This window comes from Leptodactylus fuscus, chromosome 6 (assembly GCF_031893055.1).
Source record: "Leptodactylus fuscus isolate aLepFus1 chromosome 6, aLepFus1.hap2, whole genome shotgun sequence".
Classification (NCBI taxonomy): domain Eukaryota; kingdom Metazoa; phylum Chordata; class Amphibia; order Anura; family Leptodactylidae; genus Leptodactylus; species Leptodactylus fuscus.
In genome coordinates, this window is record NC_134270.1 from 33538553 (window position 1) to 33556250 (window position 17698).

Below are 17698 nucleotides of genomic sequence, written 5' to 3' on the forward strand. Positions count from 1 at the left end.
CAAATGTTCTCTAGCAAACTTCAGACGGGCCCGGACATGTACTGGCTTAAGCAGTGGGACACGTCTGGCACTGCAGGATCTGAGTCCCTGGCGGCGTAGTGTGTTACTGATGGTAGGCTTTATTACATTGGTCCCAGCTCTCTGCAGTTCATTCACTAGGTCCCCCCGTGTGGTTCTGGGATTTTTGCTCACCGTTCTTGTGATCATTTTGACCCCACGGGGTGAGATTTTACGTGGAGCCCCAGATCGAGGGAGATTATCAGTGGTCTTGTATGTCTTCCATTTTCTAATTATTGCTGCCACAGTTGATTTCTTCAATTCAAGCTGGTTGCCTATTGCAGATTCAGTCTTCCCAGCCTGGTGCAGGACTATAATTTTGTTTCTGGTGTCCTTTGACAGCTCTTTGGTCTTCACCATAGTGGAGTTTGGACTCTGACTGTTTGAGGGTGTGCACAGGTGTCTTTTTATACTGATAACAAGTTTAAACAGGTGCCATTACTACAGGTAATGAGTGGAGGAAAGAGGAGACTCTTAAAGAAGAAGTTACAGGTCTGTGAGAGCCAGAAATCTTGATTGTTTGTAGGTGACCAAATACTTATTTTCCACCATAATTTGCAAATAAATTCTTACAAAATCAGACAATGTGATTTTCTGGATTTGTTTTCTCATTTTGTCTCTCATAGTTGAGGTCTACCTATGATGTAAATTACAGACGCCTCTCATCTTTTTAAGTGGTGCAACTTGCACTATTGGTGACTGACTAAATACTTTTTTGCCCCACTGTATATACATCCTCTATAGACTGCACTGTACTACATAGCTGGTGTCATCTGCAAAAATAAAGAGAGCGCTATTATCCCATCTGCTATATCAGAGTCATGTGTTGTTTTAACAGACCACAGGATAATAACATTTTGAGGGAGTTGTGGTTTAAGGGAATGTTCCTCTAAAGAAACATTAGGTAACTCTTGGCTGAACATACTGTATGTGTTCCCAAAAGGAAAACTGAATAAAACCACTGCCAGACATTGGAGAAATAGCAACAAACTTGGAGTTATCCAGTTCTAATGATCTTATTGCTCCAAGGCCAGTGACAGTGACAAGTGATGTTTAGAGGAAAGAACATTTTACTAGTAACAGAAATTCTTTACTGTAAGAGCAGTGAGGCTAGGGAATAATAATAATAATAATAATAATAATAATAATAATAATACATTTTATTTATATCTCGCCAACATATTCCACAGCGCTGTACAAATTGTAGGGTTCAAATACAGACAGATGCATTACAAAGAAAGTCATTTCACACAATGGCACTGAGGGCCCTGCTCACAAGAGCTTACAATCTATGAGGTAGAGGAGGTGACACAAGAGGTAGCAGGGGCGGCATTGCTTATACAGGGGTCAGATAATTCTGTAATAGAGGTGACTGTCATTACACAAACATAAAACTGTATGAGCCATCACTAGTGGTGTCCTGTAACATGTGGATGGAGCTTGGACCTATGGAGTTAGCCTGAAATGGCATCATATCATGTGGGGAAATGTGGGAGCGGGGACAGAGGAGGGTTAAATTTTGGGGATTCTAATTATAGTATGGAAGGGTTTACGTTAGAAATTGTGATAGGCCTGTCTGATAAGATGTGTTTTTAGTTTGCGTTTGAAACTGTAGAAATTGGGAGTTAATCTGATTGTCCGGGGTAGAGCATTCCAGAGAAGTGGTGCAGCTCGGGAGAAGTCTTGTATACGAGCGTGGGAGGTTCTGATAACAGAGGATGTAAGTGTTAGGTCATTGAGTGAATGGAGAACAAGGGTAGTTGCTTCCACAAGATGTTGTGATGGTGGATCCATTGTTCAAGATCCGATGCCTTTCTTGAAAGCAAAAATGTTACAGGTTATGAGTTTTTAGATTTTTGGAGAAGACAAGTTGATCCAGGATTCTTACTAGATTTGGAGATGTTTTCCCTGATATGGGCAATTGCCATCAGCCTCTTGGGGTTCTTTGCCATGATTTGGAGCAACACTGTAGGCTGAGGGTCCATTTACATGGAGTAAAATGGTGAAGAATTTGGTGTGGAATTTCATTAGGCCAGGTTCACACGGAGTATTGTGGCTCATCATTTGGTACGTACACGCCGCGGGATCTTTTGCGGGCCGTATACGCTCCCATTGTTTTCGATGGGAGCCGGTACCGTACACGCGGCACTATTTTGCGGCCCGCAAAATATCCCACGGCGTGTACATACCAAATGACGAGCCACAATACTCTGTGTGAACCCGGTCTTAAAGTCAATGGCAGACTTTTTTTCCCCTCTGTTTCCTACTTATCAGTTGGACTTGATGAACTTGTGTCCTCTTCTTACCTAATCTACTACATTGCTTTGTTACTATGATACATGCTATAGCACACCCTGAGCAGCCTATATTCTGCTGACAGACAGCATGTCTATTATATGACAACTGCAGAGCAATAGTAACAATACAGTATCAGCTAATAGCGATCTGGCTCATGAAAATGAACGTGCAAGTTTCTTCTGCCATGTCTTTCACTCTCTCATACATTCAGCTGCAAATCTCACTCCCTGTAAGTCAATACATTCCCTTTCCCTTTTGCAGGTGGCGTAATGAAGCTCCGAGGCAGCCAAGCATAGCCAAATAGAAACCTGGCGTATGAAAGTAAATACGGAATATACACATATAATTCATGCAGATTGTGCACTCTGTACATATTAAGCAGATCCTAAATACTTGCCGCAGCCAGCAGAGACAGGGTTTCCTTAGATAGATCTTATTATCTGTTCCTGAAATAGACAGAACTATGCAATGTACTTATAAGCTATTATGTTATATCATCTCCGGGCTCTGTAGATATGTACTTATGGTCATGAATTGGACGTTTATCCACAAGTTCAGATATCTTATGTTTCCAGTATTATTTTTGGACTTCAGTTATTCAATAGATATTGAGGATTCCTGAGTCTTGGGTTAAATGTCACGCCGCAAGTGTAATAAAAATCGGTAAATAACTGCATAAACCATAATTATTGTTTTCCACTTTTATTACACAGCCATAAAATGATCAGATATCGCAGGTATGTGCTTGGGTCATGCACAGATAGCGCTGGCTTAACCCCTTATAGCACCGTCCTACTTTCCATTGCTAAGTACGATGCCATAGTGATACGGGTGGTAAGGAGCAATGGTTACTCCAAAGATTTATATCATATTTGTCTCTGTAGGATATGTCCTTTATACAAGCACTCCCTATATTTGGAATGTATATGAGGTTAGTACATATTGTTCATTATTGGGGGGTGGGAATTCTAACAAAGGGATTACTTAGAGCCCCACGTATGCGTGAATAGCCTTTAATCCAAATTTAAACCCCCCACCCGTTTTAATATAAAACTATAAAAACATATATGTAAATGATACCTGAACGTGCACTCTGGGTGGTCATCCCCGATCCGACGTCATCTTTGATCCCTCCTTCCTCTTCTTTCTTCTTCCAGCAACGTCCTCCTGTCCTGGCTCTTCTCCGCCTTCTTCTTGTTTTCTTCTTGATATGAGGACGTTCGCGAGCGTTCTGCGCATGCTCACGTAGTTCTAAGAATACTTAGAACTACAACAAAAATGGTGGCGGCACATGCGCAGTAGCGCTCCGGAAGGAGCGCTACTACGCACGTGTGGGATTTGAACACAACCCACCGGAAAAACAGAAAATGAAGGCGGAGAAGATCCAGAAGAGGAGGACGTCACTGGAAGAAGAAAGAAGAGGAAGGAGGGATCGAAGATGACGTCGGATCGGGCACGACCGCCCAGCGTCCGATCTTTCCCAATCCTGATTGCTCAATGCTACCTTTTATGTATCACTACTATTGTTTGACATAGTAATAATTTTGTTACATTGTAACGTCTAATATTCTCTGTTCATGTACCATCTACTTTGTAAAGTGCTACGGAGTATATCAGCACTATATGAATAAAATGATTATTTGTAGAGATGATCGAGTACTGTTCGGATCAGCCGATCCGAACAGCACGCTCGCATAGAAATGAATGGACGTAGCCAGCACGCGGGGGGTTAAGCGTCCGGCTGACGTCAAAGCGGAAGTACCAGGTGCTTCCATTCATTTCTATGGAGCGTGCTGTTTGGATCGGCTGATCCGAACAGTACTCGCTCATCTCTAATTATTTGTTGTGAAAATGAGGTTCTTAGTGCACACTTTGATGACATTTTTAGAGCCCATCCACTAGTGAGAAGGTGGCCTCTTTAGATGAATCCCTACCAACACCGACCTCACTATACCTGGACCTCTAACTGAATGTAACTACATTTATCACTTGGAGGCCTAGGACAAGGTCTAGAGAGAAGATCGTTTGTCTAGAGTAGAAATCTAAAGACGGCAACTTGACACTGACAGATGGGCTTTCACAATCTCATCAAACCTACTTCACACACACACAGATATATAATAATATTATATATATATATATATATATATATATATATATATATATATATATATATTAGCAATTTTCTGAGCACAATTTTTTTTTAGTTTACCGGTCGAAGATTTAGCGAACCTTGTAATCTATTCATTGAAAATTGGGGTTAGGAGTCCAGTGGGCGGTCCTACTTAGTGGTTGACAAAATCTTTTGTATACAGAGTATCTGTCAATCGGTGATGAGACTGCCCACATGATTATATATATATATATATATATATATATATATATATATATATTACGCCATATATACTGCTTTACGACATGCTGTCTACAGATCATTGACAGATTCAATTAAAGAACTTTTGTAGCCATTTATTGTAACAAAAGACAAAATCAGATAAGTAAACTGTGAATCATCTTTACTGTACTCTAAAGGTTTCCCCGTGAAGAAATACTAGAACAAGAGGTTTTAACGCTTCCACTCTGTAGTGACATAAGATTATTGCAGTTGTGAAACTGGTATATACAAGTATCACCATATGATGGAATTCCACCTGCATTATACACGAGCTGTTCCCGCCCTCGCTATGTAACCCTCAATCCAGGAAGTAAGACTTTTATAAGCTCTCACTGATCTCACTGACACTCCAGTCCTAAGTCCTGACAAATGTGCAAGGACGCTTCATCGACATGGCTGAGGACGGGGAAGAGCGGTTTGGCAACTTGACTCAATTTCGGAAGGAGGACTTTGAGAATGAATGGACTCCTATAGCTCTGGGTGGATTTGGGAAAGTGTACAAAGTGAGGCACAAGAAATGGTGGTCGGTCTATGCGGTGAAATGTTCAAGTGCTTTCTATGGAGATCCTGAACTTGAGAGGTAAGCTTTATGCGGGTAGTCTTATTTTTTTAGACAAATGGGAGGTCTTACAGCTGAGGATAGTAGAATTAAAGCTGACATTATATACGAGCTCCAACTCCGAAGCATGTTTTCTTATAACTTTACATTATGCTGCTCCTCTGTTATTCCTCCTAGAAATTTCTGAATATATTGACAACAGTGATGTGTCCCTACAAGGTAGCTCTGATTGGACCATGTATGACAATGTGCAGGGTCACCCCCCCAAATGGTAACACCCACTTGTCAATTTGATTATGAATTTTGGAATAACTGTACATATCTCTGCAGCGATAGATGTATGGGAGGAGAAGGCTCTCCCAAGCATGGTTGGCTGCCAGGGAGAGTTGATGGGGGACCCTTGTATGTCTGCCAATAGTTGATGGCTGGTAGCTTACTTTCTAATCTTTATAGCAGGAAAACACTGCAGAACAACTACATACAGTACACTAGTTCATGTTTCATGTTCATGTTTTGTATACAGTGTTGTGCAAATGTTTTAGGCAGGTGTGGAAAATGCTGCAAAGTAAGAATGTTTTGGGAAATAAAGTGTTAATAGTTCATGTTTGTCAATTAAAGAGGATCTTTGATATACTCGGAGATGGGCATTGTTATATATCACTAGAAAGCTGACAGTTGGTGTTGATGATCGGGTTCGGAAAAGATCGGATGCTGATCGGCAATCAAGCAAATTTTGCGATCGGGATCAGCTGGAAAATGATCGAAAATCGGATTTTGAAATCTTAAGATCGGCTCAACCCTAAAAGTGACTTGTCCCATAGAGAAGCATTGACTAGGGTTGAGCAATCGGAATCGGGAAAGATCCCGATCGGCGATCGAGCAAATTTCATGATTAGGATTGGCTGGAAAATAATCGGATTTTAAAATCGATCCTGAAATCTCAAGATCGGCTCAACCCTACTGACAGTACACTGAATTCAGAGCACTGTCAGCTTTGAGTGCCTGCACCCGGATGCCAGAGATATTGGTGCAGTTAGTTTTGGCGCTGATATCTCTCTACTGTCACATGTGTGGGCCCTACTAGCTTCAACTCTGGGCTGTGTTTACCTTAGGAAACTTGCAGACACCATACACTATAATGAGGTCAGTGTGGTTTCTGCTCGTTTTTTGCACGAAAAACGTGGAGAGAAAAATGCTGCTTGAAATCTCCGAAAACAGATGTGAACCTGGCCTAAGATAGTCAAAAGTGAATACCAGATTCCTGCCGCTACATAATGTTCATCACCATATACATTTAACTACAAGTGTCACTGCAAACTATTATCAGTTCAATACCATCAAGAATGTATAGAGACAGTGAAACATAAGCTCTCTTATATTATCCAATTCGTACTGTATATGTCAAGTACAGATTGTACAGTCAGTTGTGAAGAGCTTTTATATGATGGGATCATTATATATTATGTCAATGTGAGGCGGCTCTCACCTGTTGTTCTACTATCAGCCATTACATTCTTTATCCTATTGTATCATTTTATATTATATTATATTATATTATATTGTACTTCAGCTGCTCTATGATCACAAACAGTGTAAAATATAAGCTCTAAGTGTCTACAAGGACCACAGCGCTCCATATATGTGATGTATGATTATTAATATAGATATATAATGCTCTCTCTTAGAACACCTTTATATACATGAATGTATTCTGTGAATAGAGAAGGGAGAGATTGTTGTAATGTGCAGGATGCTAAAAACATTGCGTATGTTGCTGCTGGTAATCATAGGTCAGGGGTGCCACAAGTACCTACTGTATGGGGCCCCATAGAAAAACTTGGAATAGGGCCCCTTGTTACCAGAATCACTTTTATTGTAATACAAAATGGGATCATTGTATGGTAACAAGGCACACGGTGATACAACAGTACAGAGAAGATGCTCACATTGATGTATTAATGAAGGGGTGGTGTGCATAGCAATGTCACAGTACAGGGATAATACACACAGCGATGTCACAGTACAGGAATAATACACACAGTGATGTCACAGTACAGGGATAATACACACAGTGATGTCACAGTACAGGGATAATACACACAGTGATGTCACAGTACAGGGATAATACACACAGTGATGTCACAGTACAGGGATAATACACACAGTGATGTCACAGTACAGGGATAATACACATAGTGATGTCACAGTACAGAGATAATACACACAGTGATGTCACAGTACAGGGATAATACACACAGTGATGTCACAGTACAGGGATAATACACACAGTGATGTCACAGTACAGAGATAATACACACAGTGATGTCACAGTACAGAGATAATACACACAGTGATGTCACAGTACAGAGATTATACACACAGTGATGTCACATTACAGGGATAATACACACAGTGATGTCACAGTACAGGGATAATACACACAGTGATGTCACAGTACAGAGATAATACACACAGTGATGTCACAGTACAGGGATAATACACACAGTGATGTCACAGTACAGGGATAATACACACAGTGATGTCACAGTACAGGGATAATACACACAGTGATGTCACAGTACAGGTATAATACACAGTGATGTCACAGTACAGGGATAATACACACAATGATGTCACAGTACAGAGATAATAACACAGTGATGTCACAGTACAGGGATAATACACACAGTGATGTCACAGTACAGGGATAATACACACAGTGATGTCACAGTACAGGGATAATACACACAGTGATGTCACAGTACAGGGATAATACACACAGTGATGTCACAGTACAGGGATAATACAGTCAGTGACGTCACAGTACAGGGATAATACACACAGTGATGTCACAGTACAGGGATAATACAGTCAGTGACGTCACAGTACAGGGATAATACACACAGTGATGTCACAGTAGACGGATAATACACACAGTGATGTCACAGTACAGGGATAATACGCACAGTGATGTCACAGTACAGGGATAATACACACAGTGATGTCACAGTACAGGGATAATACACACAGTGATGTCACAGTACAGGGATAATACACACAGTGATGTCACAGTACAGGGATAATACACACAGTGATGTCACAGTACAGGAATAATGCACACAGTGATGTCACAGTACAGGGATAATACACACAGTGATGTCACAGTACAGGGATAATACACACATTAATGTCACAGTACAGAGATAATACACACAGTGATGTCACAGTACAGGGATAATACACACAGTGATGTCACATTACAGGGATAATATACACAGTGATGTCACAGTACAGAATAATATACACAGTGATGTCACAGTACAGAGATAATACACACAGTGACATCACAGTACAGGGATAATACACACAGTGACATCACAGTACAGGGATAATATACATATTGATGTCACAGTACAGGGATAATGTATACAGTGATATATTACTAGATGACATACAATAAAACAGACATCAAAAACGACCTTTCACCATCTCCACCAACTCTAACTCTTTGCAGCCTTTAGCAGGCGTCGTCCCTCTAATTCTGGCACAGTTAGAATTACTCCCCCCCCCCACACACACCTTTTCTTAACCATCAGCAATGTTATAGCCCCCACCCATTATGCTAGTTAGACTATCTACTGTTAGGTTGGCAGTCTCGGGTTGATGCAGACAGACAAGGACCACCTCCCTAACAGTAGAGCCTAATTAGCATAGTAGATGCTGCATCTAACAGCACCAAATGTTCAGGAATGGTGGGGCTAGAGCAAAAAATTCCAACTATGCTGGAATTAATGGAGAGGTGCCTATTGAAAGATACACAGAGTTAGAGTTGTTGGAGAGGTGAAAGGATCTTCACAAACAGGATTATCTTATCTTATCTTCACAGTACTGGAATAATGCCCCTCTTACATATATACTGTATTATCACTAACTTCATAATAAGTCTAAGGGGAAATGGGTCATCACGATTTATCCACCGATTTATCCGGTAAATCACCCCATAACAAATACAGTAAACTCTAGTGACAAGTGATTGGCCCAATGTATTGATTTGTCTTCTGCTTGACCTACTACTGTATCATAGCTGGTGGGCTATTCCAACCTTGTCTACAGTAAATACATTAAAAACTCAGACTTATTCGTCCCATCAAAGCAGTAGAAACCTGATGGGGTAAAGTATGGACAAAGGTGAATGCAATATCTGTCCTATAAGGTGGCTATATGGGATGAGCAAACTGATTTGGTTAGAAACGGGTTCAACTTGAATTTCCCAACAGTTTTAAGTTGAACCCAAAAATTTTGGGATTTGCCATCCCTGAAATACTATTATGCTTCTGGGGTCTTTGCAGGAATAGGGGAGTAGTGTAGAAATAAACTGTTATACTCACCTCTCCTGAGCACCTGTTGGTCCCCTGGCATCTTATTTAGGCCTCTTCTGGTCGACATCATGCACCATCAAGACTAGAGATGAACGAGTAGTACTCGATCGAGTAGGTATTCGATCGAATACTACGGTATTCGAAATACTTATACTCGATCGAGTACCACTCACTATTCAAATGGAAAAGTTCGATGCAGAACCAGCATTGATTGGCCGAATGCTATACAGTCGGCCAATCAACGCTGGTTCTTCTCCTACCTTTAGAAGTCTTCTCCGTGCAGCTTCCCTGCGGCGTCTTCCGGCTCTGAATTCCCTCTGCCAGGCATCAGGCCTGGGCAGAGCTGAATGCGCATGTCTGCTTGTAGTGCGGACATGCGCAGTCGGCTCTGCCCAGGCCCGATTCCTGGCAGAGTGAATTCAGAGCTGGAAGATGCCATCGGGATGCTGCACGGAGAAGACTGCTCGGAGGATCCAGCCCGACCCTCACTTGTGGACGTGGTAAGTATAATTTGATCGAACGTTGCCTACCCCTGAAACGAACATTTCCCCCCATTAGACTATAATGGGGTTCGATATTCAATTTGAGTAGTCGAATATTGAGGGGCTACTCGAAACGAATATCGAAACTCGAACATTTTACTGTTTGCTCATCTCTAATCAAGACATATGCTTGATCAAGGAGACCTGGAGGAGGTCAGACAAGGTGAGTATAGCCATTTGTTGTTTTGACTACCTGGGCATCCATTTATTATACTCTGGGATCTGAGAAGACCCCAAAATCTAATAATAGTGCTTCCAGTTCTTGCCAAACAACTTCAACCCGGGCTGAACCTCATGAATATTCAACACTCTGTACTGGGATCATTAGCTGGTTTCATGGGTTCCTGACTGTCTCTACCAATGGGCGTTGTCTACGGGGAAGGATCGGGCTATGGAATTTAAACATGACTGATCCTTTTATTTCCAAGGGGAATAAGCTGCCGCTGAGTTCTGGATTTGGCCATTAGCTATGTCATTTGTATTCCCAGCCTAATACAGGTAGAATATTTTACTATGAAGGTGGTATTACAATAAAACAGGCTAGAATAGAATAAACAGCAACATAAATAAAATGACAAAAATGCACATTGTATCTGTCTATGCAAAATACGTCTAATCATTAGATATCGATTCCGCACAAACCCCGCAGCGCTCGCATAGGTAGATACAAATCACAGTTGTTTCCAGGAATAAGTTTCCAAAATCAGATGTTGGCTGTACACCGAGCTGGACAGGAGATGGATATGTTAGCAAACAATTAGAAGCCATCAATGCCGCCATGTACTGCATTACTAATGTAGCGCTGCCTGGGACGGCTATACTCGTACATGAGAGGAGAAAGTTGCAGGCATACAATGCCTAAGGAAGTTTTATGTTGTTGTTTTTCATCTACTAATCTTTTTGTAGCGTTCAGTCAGTCTGAGCAGTAATGTGCTGACTGCAAGGTTACAGCTTTTAAGCCTCAGATCTATAGAATAGTGTGAAGAAATAACCACATCCACATATAATAATATGGAGATCAGGCAGAGCTTCATGGCGTTATGTTCTCAGGAGTCCTTCCGCATTCCCACACGATCTGACTGTGTCCTTAGGGTGATTATTAGTGATGGCACGTACTGGGCTGTGCTGTATACATTATCCGCCCTCTTGTGTTACTAACCACATGGAACGCATTATATTGATAAGGGCGGCGCCTCCTTAATGAGTAATAAATAATAGTTAGCAAATTTACATTAATTAAATTAAGTATTCATAGTCTGCAGTGACTTAGTATTCAGTCAGCAAAGGATTTATTGCTGGATGATTATTATTGATGGCAAAACTATGTAACTCTATGCTGAAAACTATCTATCTATCTATCTATCTATCTATCTATCTATCTATCTATCTATGTTTTTGGAAGATATACTATATGGTCTTTGGCCTCTAACCTATAGAGCTTGCACCCGTTATTATCTATCTATCTATCTATCTATCTATCTATCTATCTATCTATCCATTCAGGCTATCCTCCATCAACCCCCATCAATGAGCCTTAGGCACCCTTGACTCTACTATGGTTGACCCTTTGTCACTCCTTGGACCACATTCTTAGAGATCTACTGTTTTTTACAAGATGCCATGACCCAGTTGTCTCACCATTACTATACATTACTATATGGACTTAGTTATTCACATTAATGCGCTTCTCTATTTCTCCTGCATTCAACTCATGAATTTCAAAAACTGACTGTTCACTTGCTTTCTAATATATCCCATTGACAGAAGCCATTTTTACAAAATATTCAATGTTATTCACTTCACCTGTGAGTGGTTTTATTGTTATGGCAATGTGTGTATAGAATATCTATAAAATGATTTGAATGGGATTTGTTGACCATCTAATGTTGATAGGGATATCCCAACTTTTCCCTGATGCCAGATGTCAAAAATAATGGTCAGGCAGTCCAATTTCAATATGCTCCATCCTTTTTTTCTCAAGAGATATAATCTTGCATTTTACTATTTTTACGTAGCTATCTCTAATGAGAACACATGCACACAAGGCTATGTACTGTACATGTGTATAGGAAGGTCGGAAGGAATAGCCAGTGGCGTAACTACCGGGGTAGCGGCTGCCACTGGGCCCGGGACATTTTTTTTTTTCTTAATAGACCGTTACCGACTGGAGTTACTCCAGCCGGTGACAGGCCCTATTTACTTACCGATACTAGCAGGGGCCGGGATCGGTAAGTGACGCCGCGGGCCCCACAAACACTATTATTAAACTTGGGGGTATGATGATCGGGGGCCTGGGAGAGGTAAGCGAACATAAAAAAACTGTGTTACTTACCTCTCCACGCTCCTGGCATGCTTAGGCCTACTACTGTGAGGTTCCATGGGTGTCCACAGTGGGCATAATAGCGCGTGCAGGGGCCACTATGGGGCATAATAGTGTGTGCAGGAGGCACTGTGGGGCATAATAGTGTGTGCAGGGCCCACTGTGGGGCATAATACTGTGTGCAGGGCCCACTATGGGGCATAATACTGTGTGCAGGGCCCACTATGGGGCATAATACTGTGTGCAGGGCCCACTATGGGGCATAATACTGTGTGCAGGGCCCACTACGGGGCATAATACTGTGTGCAGGGCCCACTACGGGGCATAATACTGTGTGCAGGGCCCACTATGAGGCATAATACTGTGTGCAGGGGCCACTATGGGGCATAATACTGTGCGCAGGGGCCACTATGGGGCATAATACTGTGCGCAGGGGCCACTATGGGGCATAATACTGTGCGCAGGGGCCACTATGGGGCATAATACTGTGCTCAGGGGCCACTATGGGGCATAATACTGTGCGCAGGGGCCACTATGGGGCATAATACTGTGTGCAGGGGCCACTATGGGGCATAATACTGTGCTCAGGGGCCACTATGGGGCATAATACTGTGTGCAGGGCCCACTATGGGGCATAATACTGTGTGCAGGGCCCACTATGGGGCATAATACTGTGTGCAGGGCCCACTATGGAGCATAATACTGTGTGCAGGGCCCACTATGAGGCATAATACTGTGCGCAGGGCCCACTATGAGGCATAATACTGTGCGCAGGGGCCACTATGGGGCATAATACTGTGCGCAGGGGCCACTATGGGGCATAATACTGTTCTCAGGGGCCACTATGGGGCATAATACTGTGCTCAGGGGCCACTATGGGGCATAATACTGTGCGCAGGGGCCACTATGGGGCATAATACTGTGCGCAGGGGCCACTATGGGGCATAATACTGTGCGCAGGGGCCACTATGGGGCATAATACTGTGCGCAGGGGCCACTATGGGGCATAATACTGTGCAGGGGCCACTATGGGGCATAATAGAGCGCAGAGGAATGTGGGCATGTGGGGAGGGTCGGTCAGTCGTTGGGGTCTTCGGCGTCAGTCGGGGGGGAGGGGCCCATGTCAAAAGTTCGCCACGGGGCCCCACCATTCCTAGTTACGCCACTGGGAATAGCTATTATTCCAAAGAAGCATATAGCTACTGTAACGGGATTAGCTCAGGGATCGCTGTCTTGAGCACTTTTTGGCACAAAATGAAAGCCCAGTCCAGCCAAGTATGGTGCAACTGGCCGCAACCAGTTTTATTAGGATTTTTCCAGGCAAAACAAAACATAAACAATGCAAAATAAAGTCCTAGCCATCCGGCTACAACACAGGTATCCTAACTATGAGAGCTGGGCCTTCTGCACAGCTCCCTAAACACAAAACAGCAGTATTACTTACAAGTATTTTCCCCAAGAGTAGACAAAGCCATATGTCTGTGGGCTGACTGCCCTTTTATACAGACACTTTCATGAAACCAGGAATTAACCCCACACATCTCAAACCCTGGAGAGGTTGAGTGGAGTAGAGCCACACCCAATACTACTATCTCCAGCAGCCAGACCTTTACCAGGGTTTTGGTAAGACCCACGAGCCAGGAGCACAGCTTTGCTCAGCTGCACCTAGATTGTGTATGACAGGAACCTGGGAGAAATGTGTACTCCTTCTACCACTTTTCCCCTGGTCCTGTCATACTACCTAATGTATAGGGTAAAGTTCTCTTCCCTATCCCTGGACCCTGTAAACACTTTGGCCAAGTAGTGGCATGATGGATCCCAAGCAACACTCGGGGTACATGTCCTACCATCTCTACCCACTATACTTCTGGTTTGAATAGTCAAAATCAATCCCTATCATAGGTCCTAGGATAGGTCAGAATATATAAACAAACCCCTTCTTATTGTATTAAGGAGGAATTCTCCTCTGGACTCACTCCATTGTATTTCAGTTGACTATGTTGGACTTTCTACATGAGAGTAAACAGCCGCATATTTTTCTAAGTGGATGTCCTTGTGTTGTAGAAGTAGAAGCCAATGCTAATACTTTGCCTGCCACATTTTAATAACAAAAGGTCTTTTATGCTAAATTTCAACCTTTAATCCATAGCAAACAATCAGATCTGGGTTTCTATAAGCAGGTTGTTATGTGTTCCTCTAGATTTAGGTTACAGGATCCATTGTTTCCAGATTGTACATGGAAGCAAGGTGCACAGTTTGCTGTAGATAATGGCTGCATATAAAAAAGGATATAAATTAGAGACAAGGCTTTTATCTAAGAAATGAATACGTATTGTACAAGTAAAAGGGGACCTTTCCCCTCCTCCAGTAACTCAAGCTTTTTGCTTCCTTTAATAGGTTTCATTGTATTGATTCTGGTGTAGCTGAATTTTTCTCTAGCCTTCACTGTTGTGGAGCAATTGGTATTGTTAGTATCTAGAGATGAGCAAACACTGTTCGGATCAGCCGATCCGAACAGCACACACCCATAGAAATGAATGGCAGAACCTGTGACGCTGACTTTGCCGGCGGCCGGCGTCACAGGTGCTTCCATTCATTTCTATGGGTGCGTGCTGTTCGGATCGGCTGATCCGAACAGTGTTCGCTCATCTCTATTAGTATCGCTACCCAATCTGTTGATTAGGCCCTCTGCTGTCAGGTGAGTGGTCTTGGACTGGAACAGGCAATCTGGGACCACCCACTTGACAGCAGAAAGCCTACTTAGCATATTGAGTGCTAAAACTAACTGAAGTGATTGCTCAGGATCGGTGGGGGCTAAATGAAAAATTCCAACTGTGCCAGAATCAGAGATGCAACAACTATTAAGAGAGGCAAAGAGTTGGAGTTGGTGGAGGTGGTGCAAGGTCCTTTTAAGCAATGAATACTCGCATACTAAAGCCTGGAAATTTTATGATCCATATCTCCCAAAATTATAATATCTAATCATGAAAAATTCTAAGCCACACCTTGACGAACTCAAAGTCACCTCTTTGTGGTCCTAGTCATACATGTCTCAACCAAAATATGATCCCAGAAGTGTTCAATTGGGTTGAGGTCTGGGGTCTACGGGGGGCCAATCCAACACCTATACTTCATTGACATCGAACCATTTCTTTGCTAATCTTGACATATGTTTTGGGTTGATATCCTGCTGGAATACTACGTTGTATTTTTCATAGAAATAGTACTCAAGTGTATGAAGTATCTTGTAGGATACTCACATATAGCTCAACATTGAGACCACCATCGATCCTGGTCAAGTATCCAATACCTTTGGCTTTGAAACAACCCCATATCATCAGCCTTCTCCGCCAAACGTCACAGTTCCTTCAATATCTCGACCCATTAGCCCCCTCTGAGATAGACAAGGTATTATGAGGTATGATCTTATCATTACTCCATGTGTATATTGCTAGATCTCTGGATATATTGTTCCCTACTGTATATTTTACCTTTTCTTTTGCAACAGGAGTAGAGTTCAGTCACGTAGAATATCAGAGAATATAACATTTTCTAACATGACATCTAAACAATTTCATTTTTATTTGGCCTAACTGGGACCAATCAATAATGATCCCAAAGATGACAGAAAAGGAAAACTTACATTAGTAATAGCCAGACTCCTCAGACTGTGGCTGCCTTGGGCTCATTGGCTTGGACAAGTGAAACCTAATGTTATGAATCACTTAATGTAGTTATAGCCAGGTATGAAAACCTGGCAGCCATTCTACATTCTTTAGTGGAGACAATGGGAATAGTCTTTTAATGGTTGGCTCAATATTCTCATGATGTCCCCTCCTTCAGGTTTCCACATTCGTTAATGTAACCATACTAATTATTATAATGAGACTTACAGTCTCATTGCATGGTGCATCTCATGGTGCTACATATGCAAGAGAATAAATCAATATAATGGCTTCTCTTCTCCTCCCTCTTAGAGAAATCCATATGAATATATGGCTTCTCCTCCTTCCCCTAATGGCTCTACAGTTTGTCCTTGCTCTCTCTCATATCTATCCACCTGGATCAGTGGTGTAGTTAGCAGGGGGACAGAGGGGGAAGCTGCTCCAGGCCCACTAACAATGTGGGGGCCCACCCCGGGCCACCATTAATATATTCTTTACGTTTAGCTACAGTAGATCAGTGTCTGCAGACACCGATCTAGTTAAAATGCATCCTGCAACTGTCTTGTAAACTGCAAACCTATACAGGCCAGTGGTTTACAAGACAGCTAGACAACAGAAAGAAGATGTCTGCTTGTCACATCATTGCCCCTCCTGCGCTGAGATACAGATGTCCTATGCATGGACAGGGAGGAGGCGGCCACTCTGTTCATCAAAGGATTGCATGTAATATCAGTATACCTAAGTTGGGCGCCCACTTGGGGACATGTTTGCTCCCCCCACCTTCCATGCTGAACCCCTAGCTACTACTCTGTTCTGGATATAAGGTTTCTCCTCTCTCCACTCTCTCTCACAGCTATCCTTACGAACATAAAAAGGTTTTTGTTCTATTTCCTCCCTTACTCTCTTAGCTATCTCCCTCACATTCCCTCTTAATGCCATGCTTCTGCATAGAAGCTTTCTTCTTCCACTCCCACAGCCATCCTTCTGAGTAAAATAATACCCTCCTCTCAGGGCCATAACTTGAGGGGGTGCAGTCATATCGGGGCCCAGGAGCCTTAGGGGACCCATAAGCATTGGCATCAGTATTGAGATTGCAGCTTCAAGCTGGCCCATAAACCAAGGAGACCCACAGATTACCCGAACCACACTAAGGTGGATTAAACTCCTTAGCACCTGTAACCATCACTATCAGGATGTTGGGATGAGGTAGGGGGCCCCAGACAAAAGATTGCACCGGGCCCCCAAAACTTTAGTTACGCCACTGTCTCTCCTCCCTCTCACATCTTACTTCTGGATATAAAGTTTTCCTTCATCTCACATTTTTCCTTCTGAATATAAGGTTTCTCCTTCCCCATCTCTCTCACATCCATACTTCTGCCTATAAGTTTCCTTCTCCTGTCTATATCTATCCTTTTGGATATAAGCTTCTCCTCCCTCTCACAGAAATCCTGCTGAACGTAAGTTTTCTTCTAACCTGCTTCTC

At 42.5% G+C, this 17698-nt stretch overlaps 1 protein-coding gene across 1 annotated transcript in view; it reads left to right on the forward strand.

Annotated features, from left to right (window-relative positions):
- The first annotated feature begins 5133 nt into the window (after positions 1–5133).
- ANKK1 (ankyrin repeat and kinase domain containing 1) overlaps positions 5134–17698 on the forward strand; it is an 86973-nt gene continuing 74408 nt past the window's right edge. Inside the window, exon 1 of the mRNA XM_075278456.1 lies at positions 5134–5330. Coding sequence (XP_075134557.1) covers positions 5143–5330 — 188 coding nt within the window. The 5' untranslated portion in view covers positions 5134–5142. The remainder of the gene's footprint in view (positions 5331–17698) is intronic.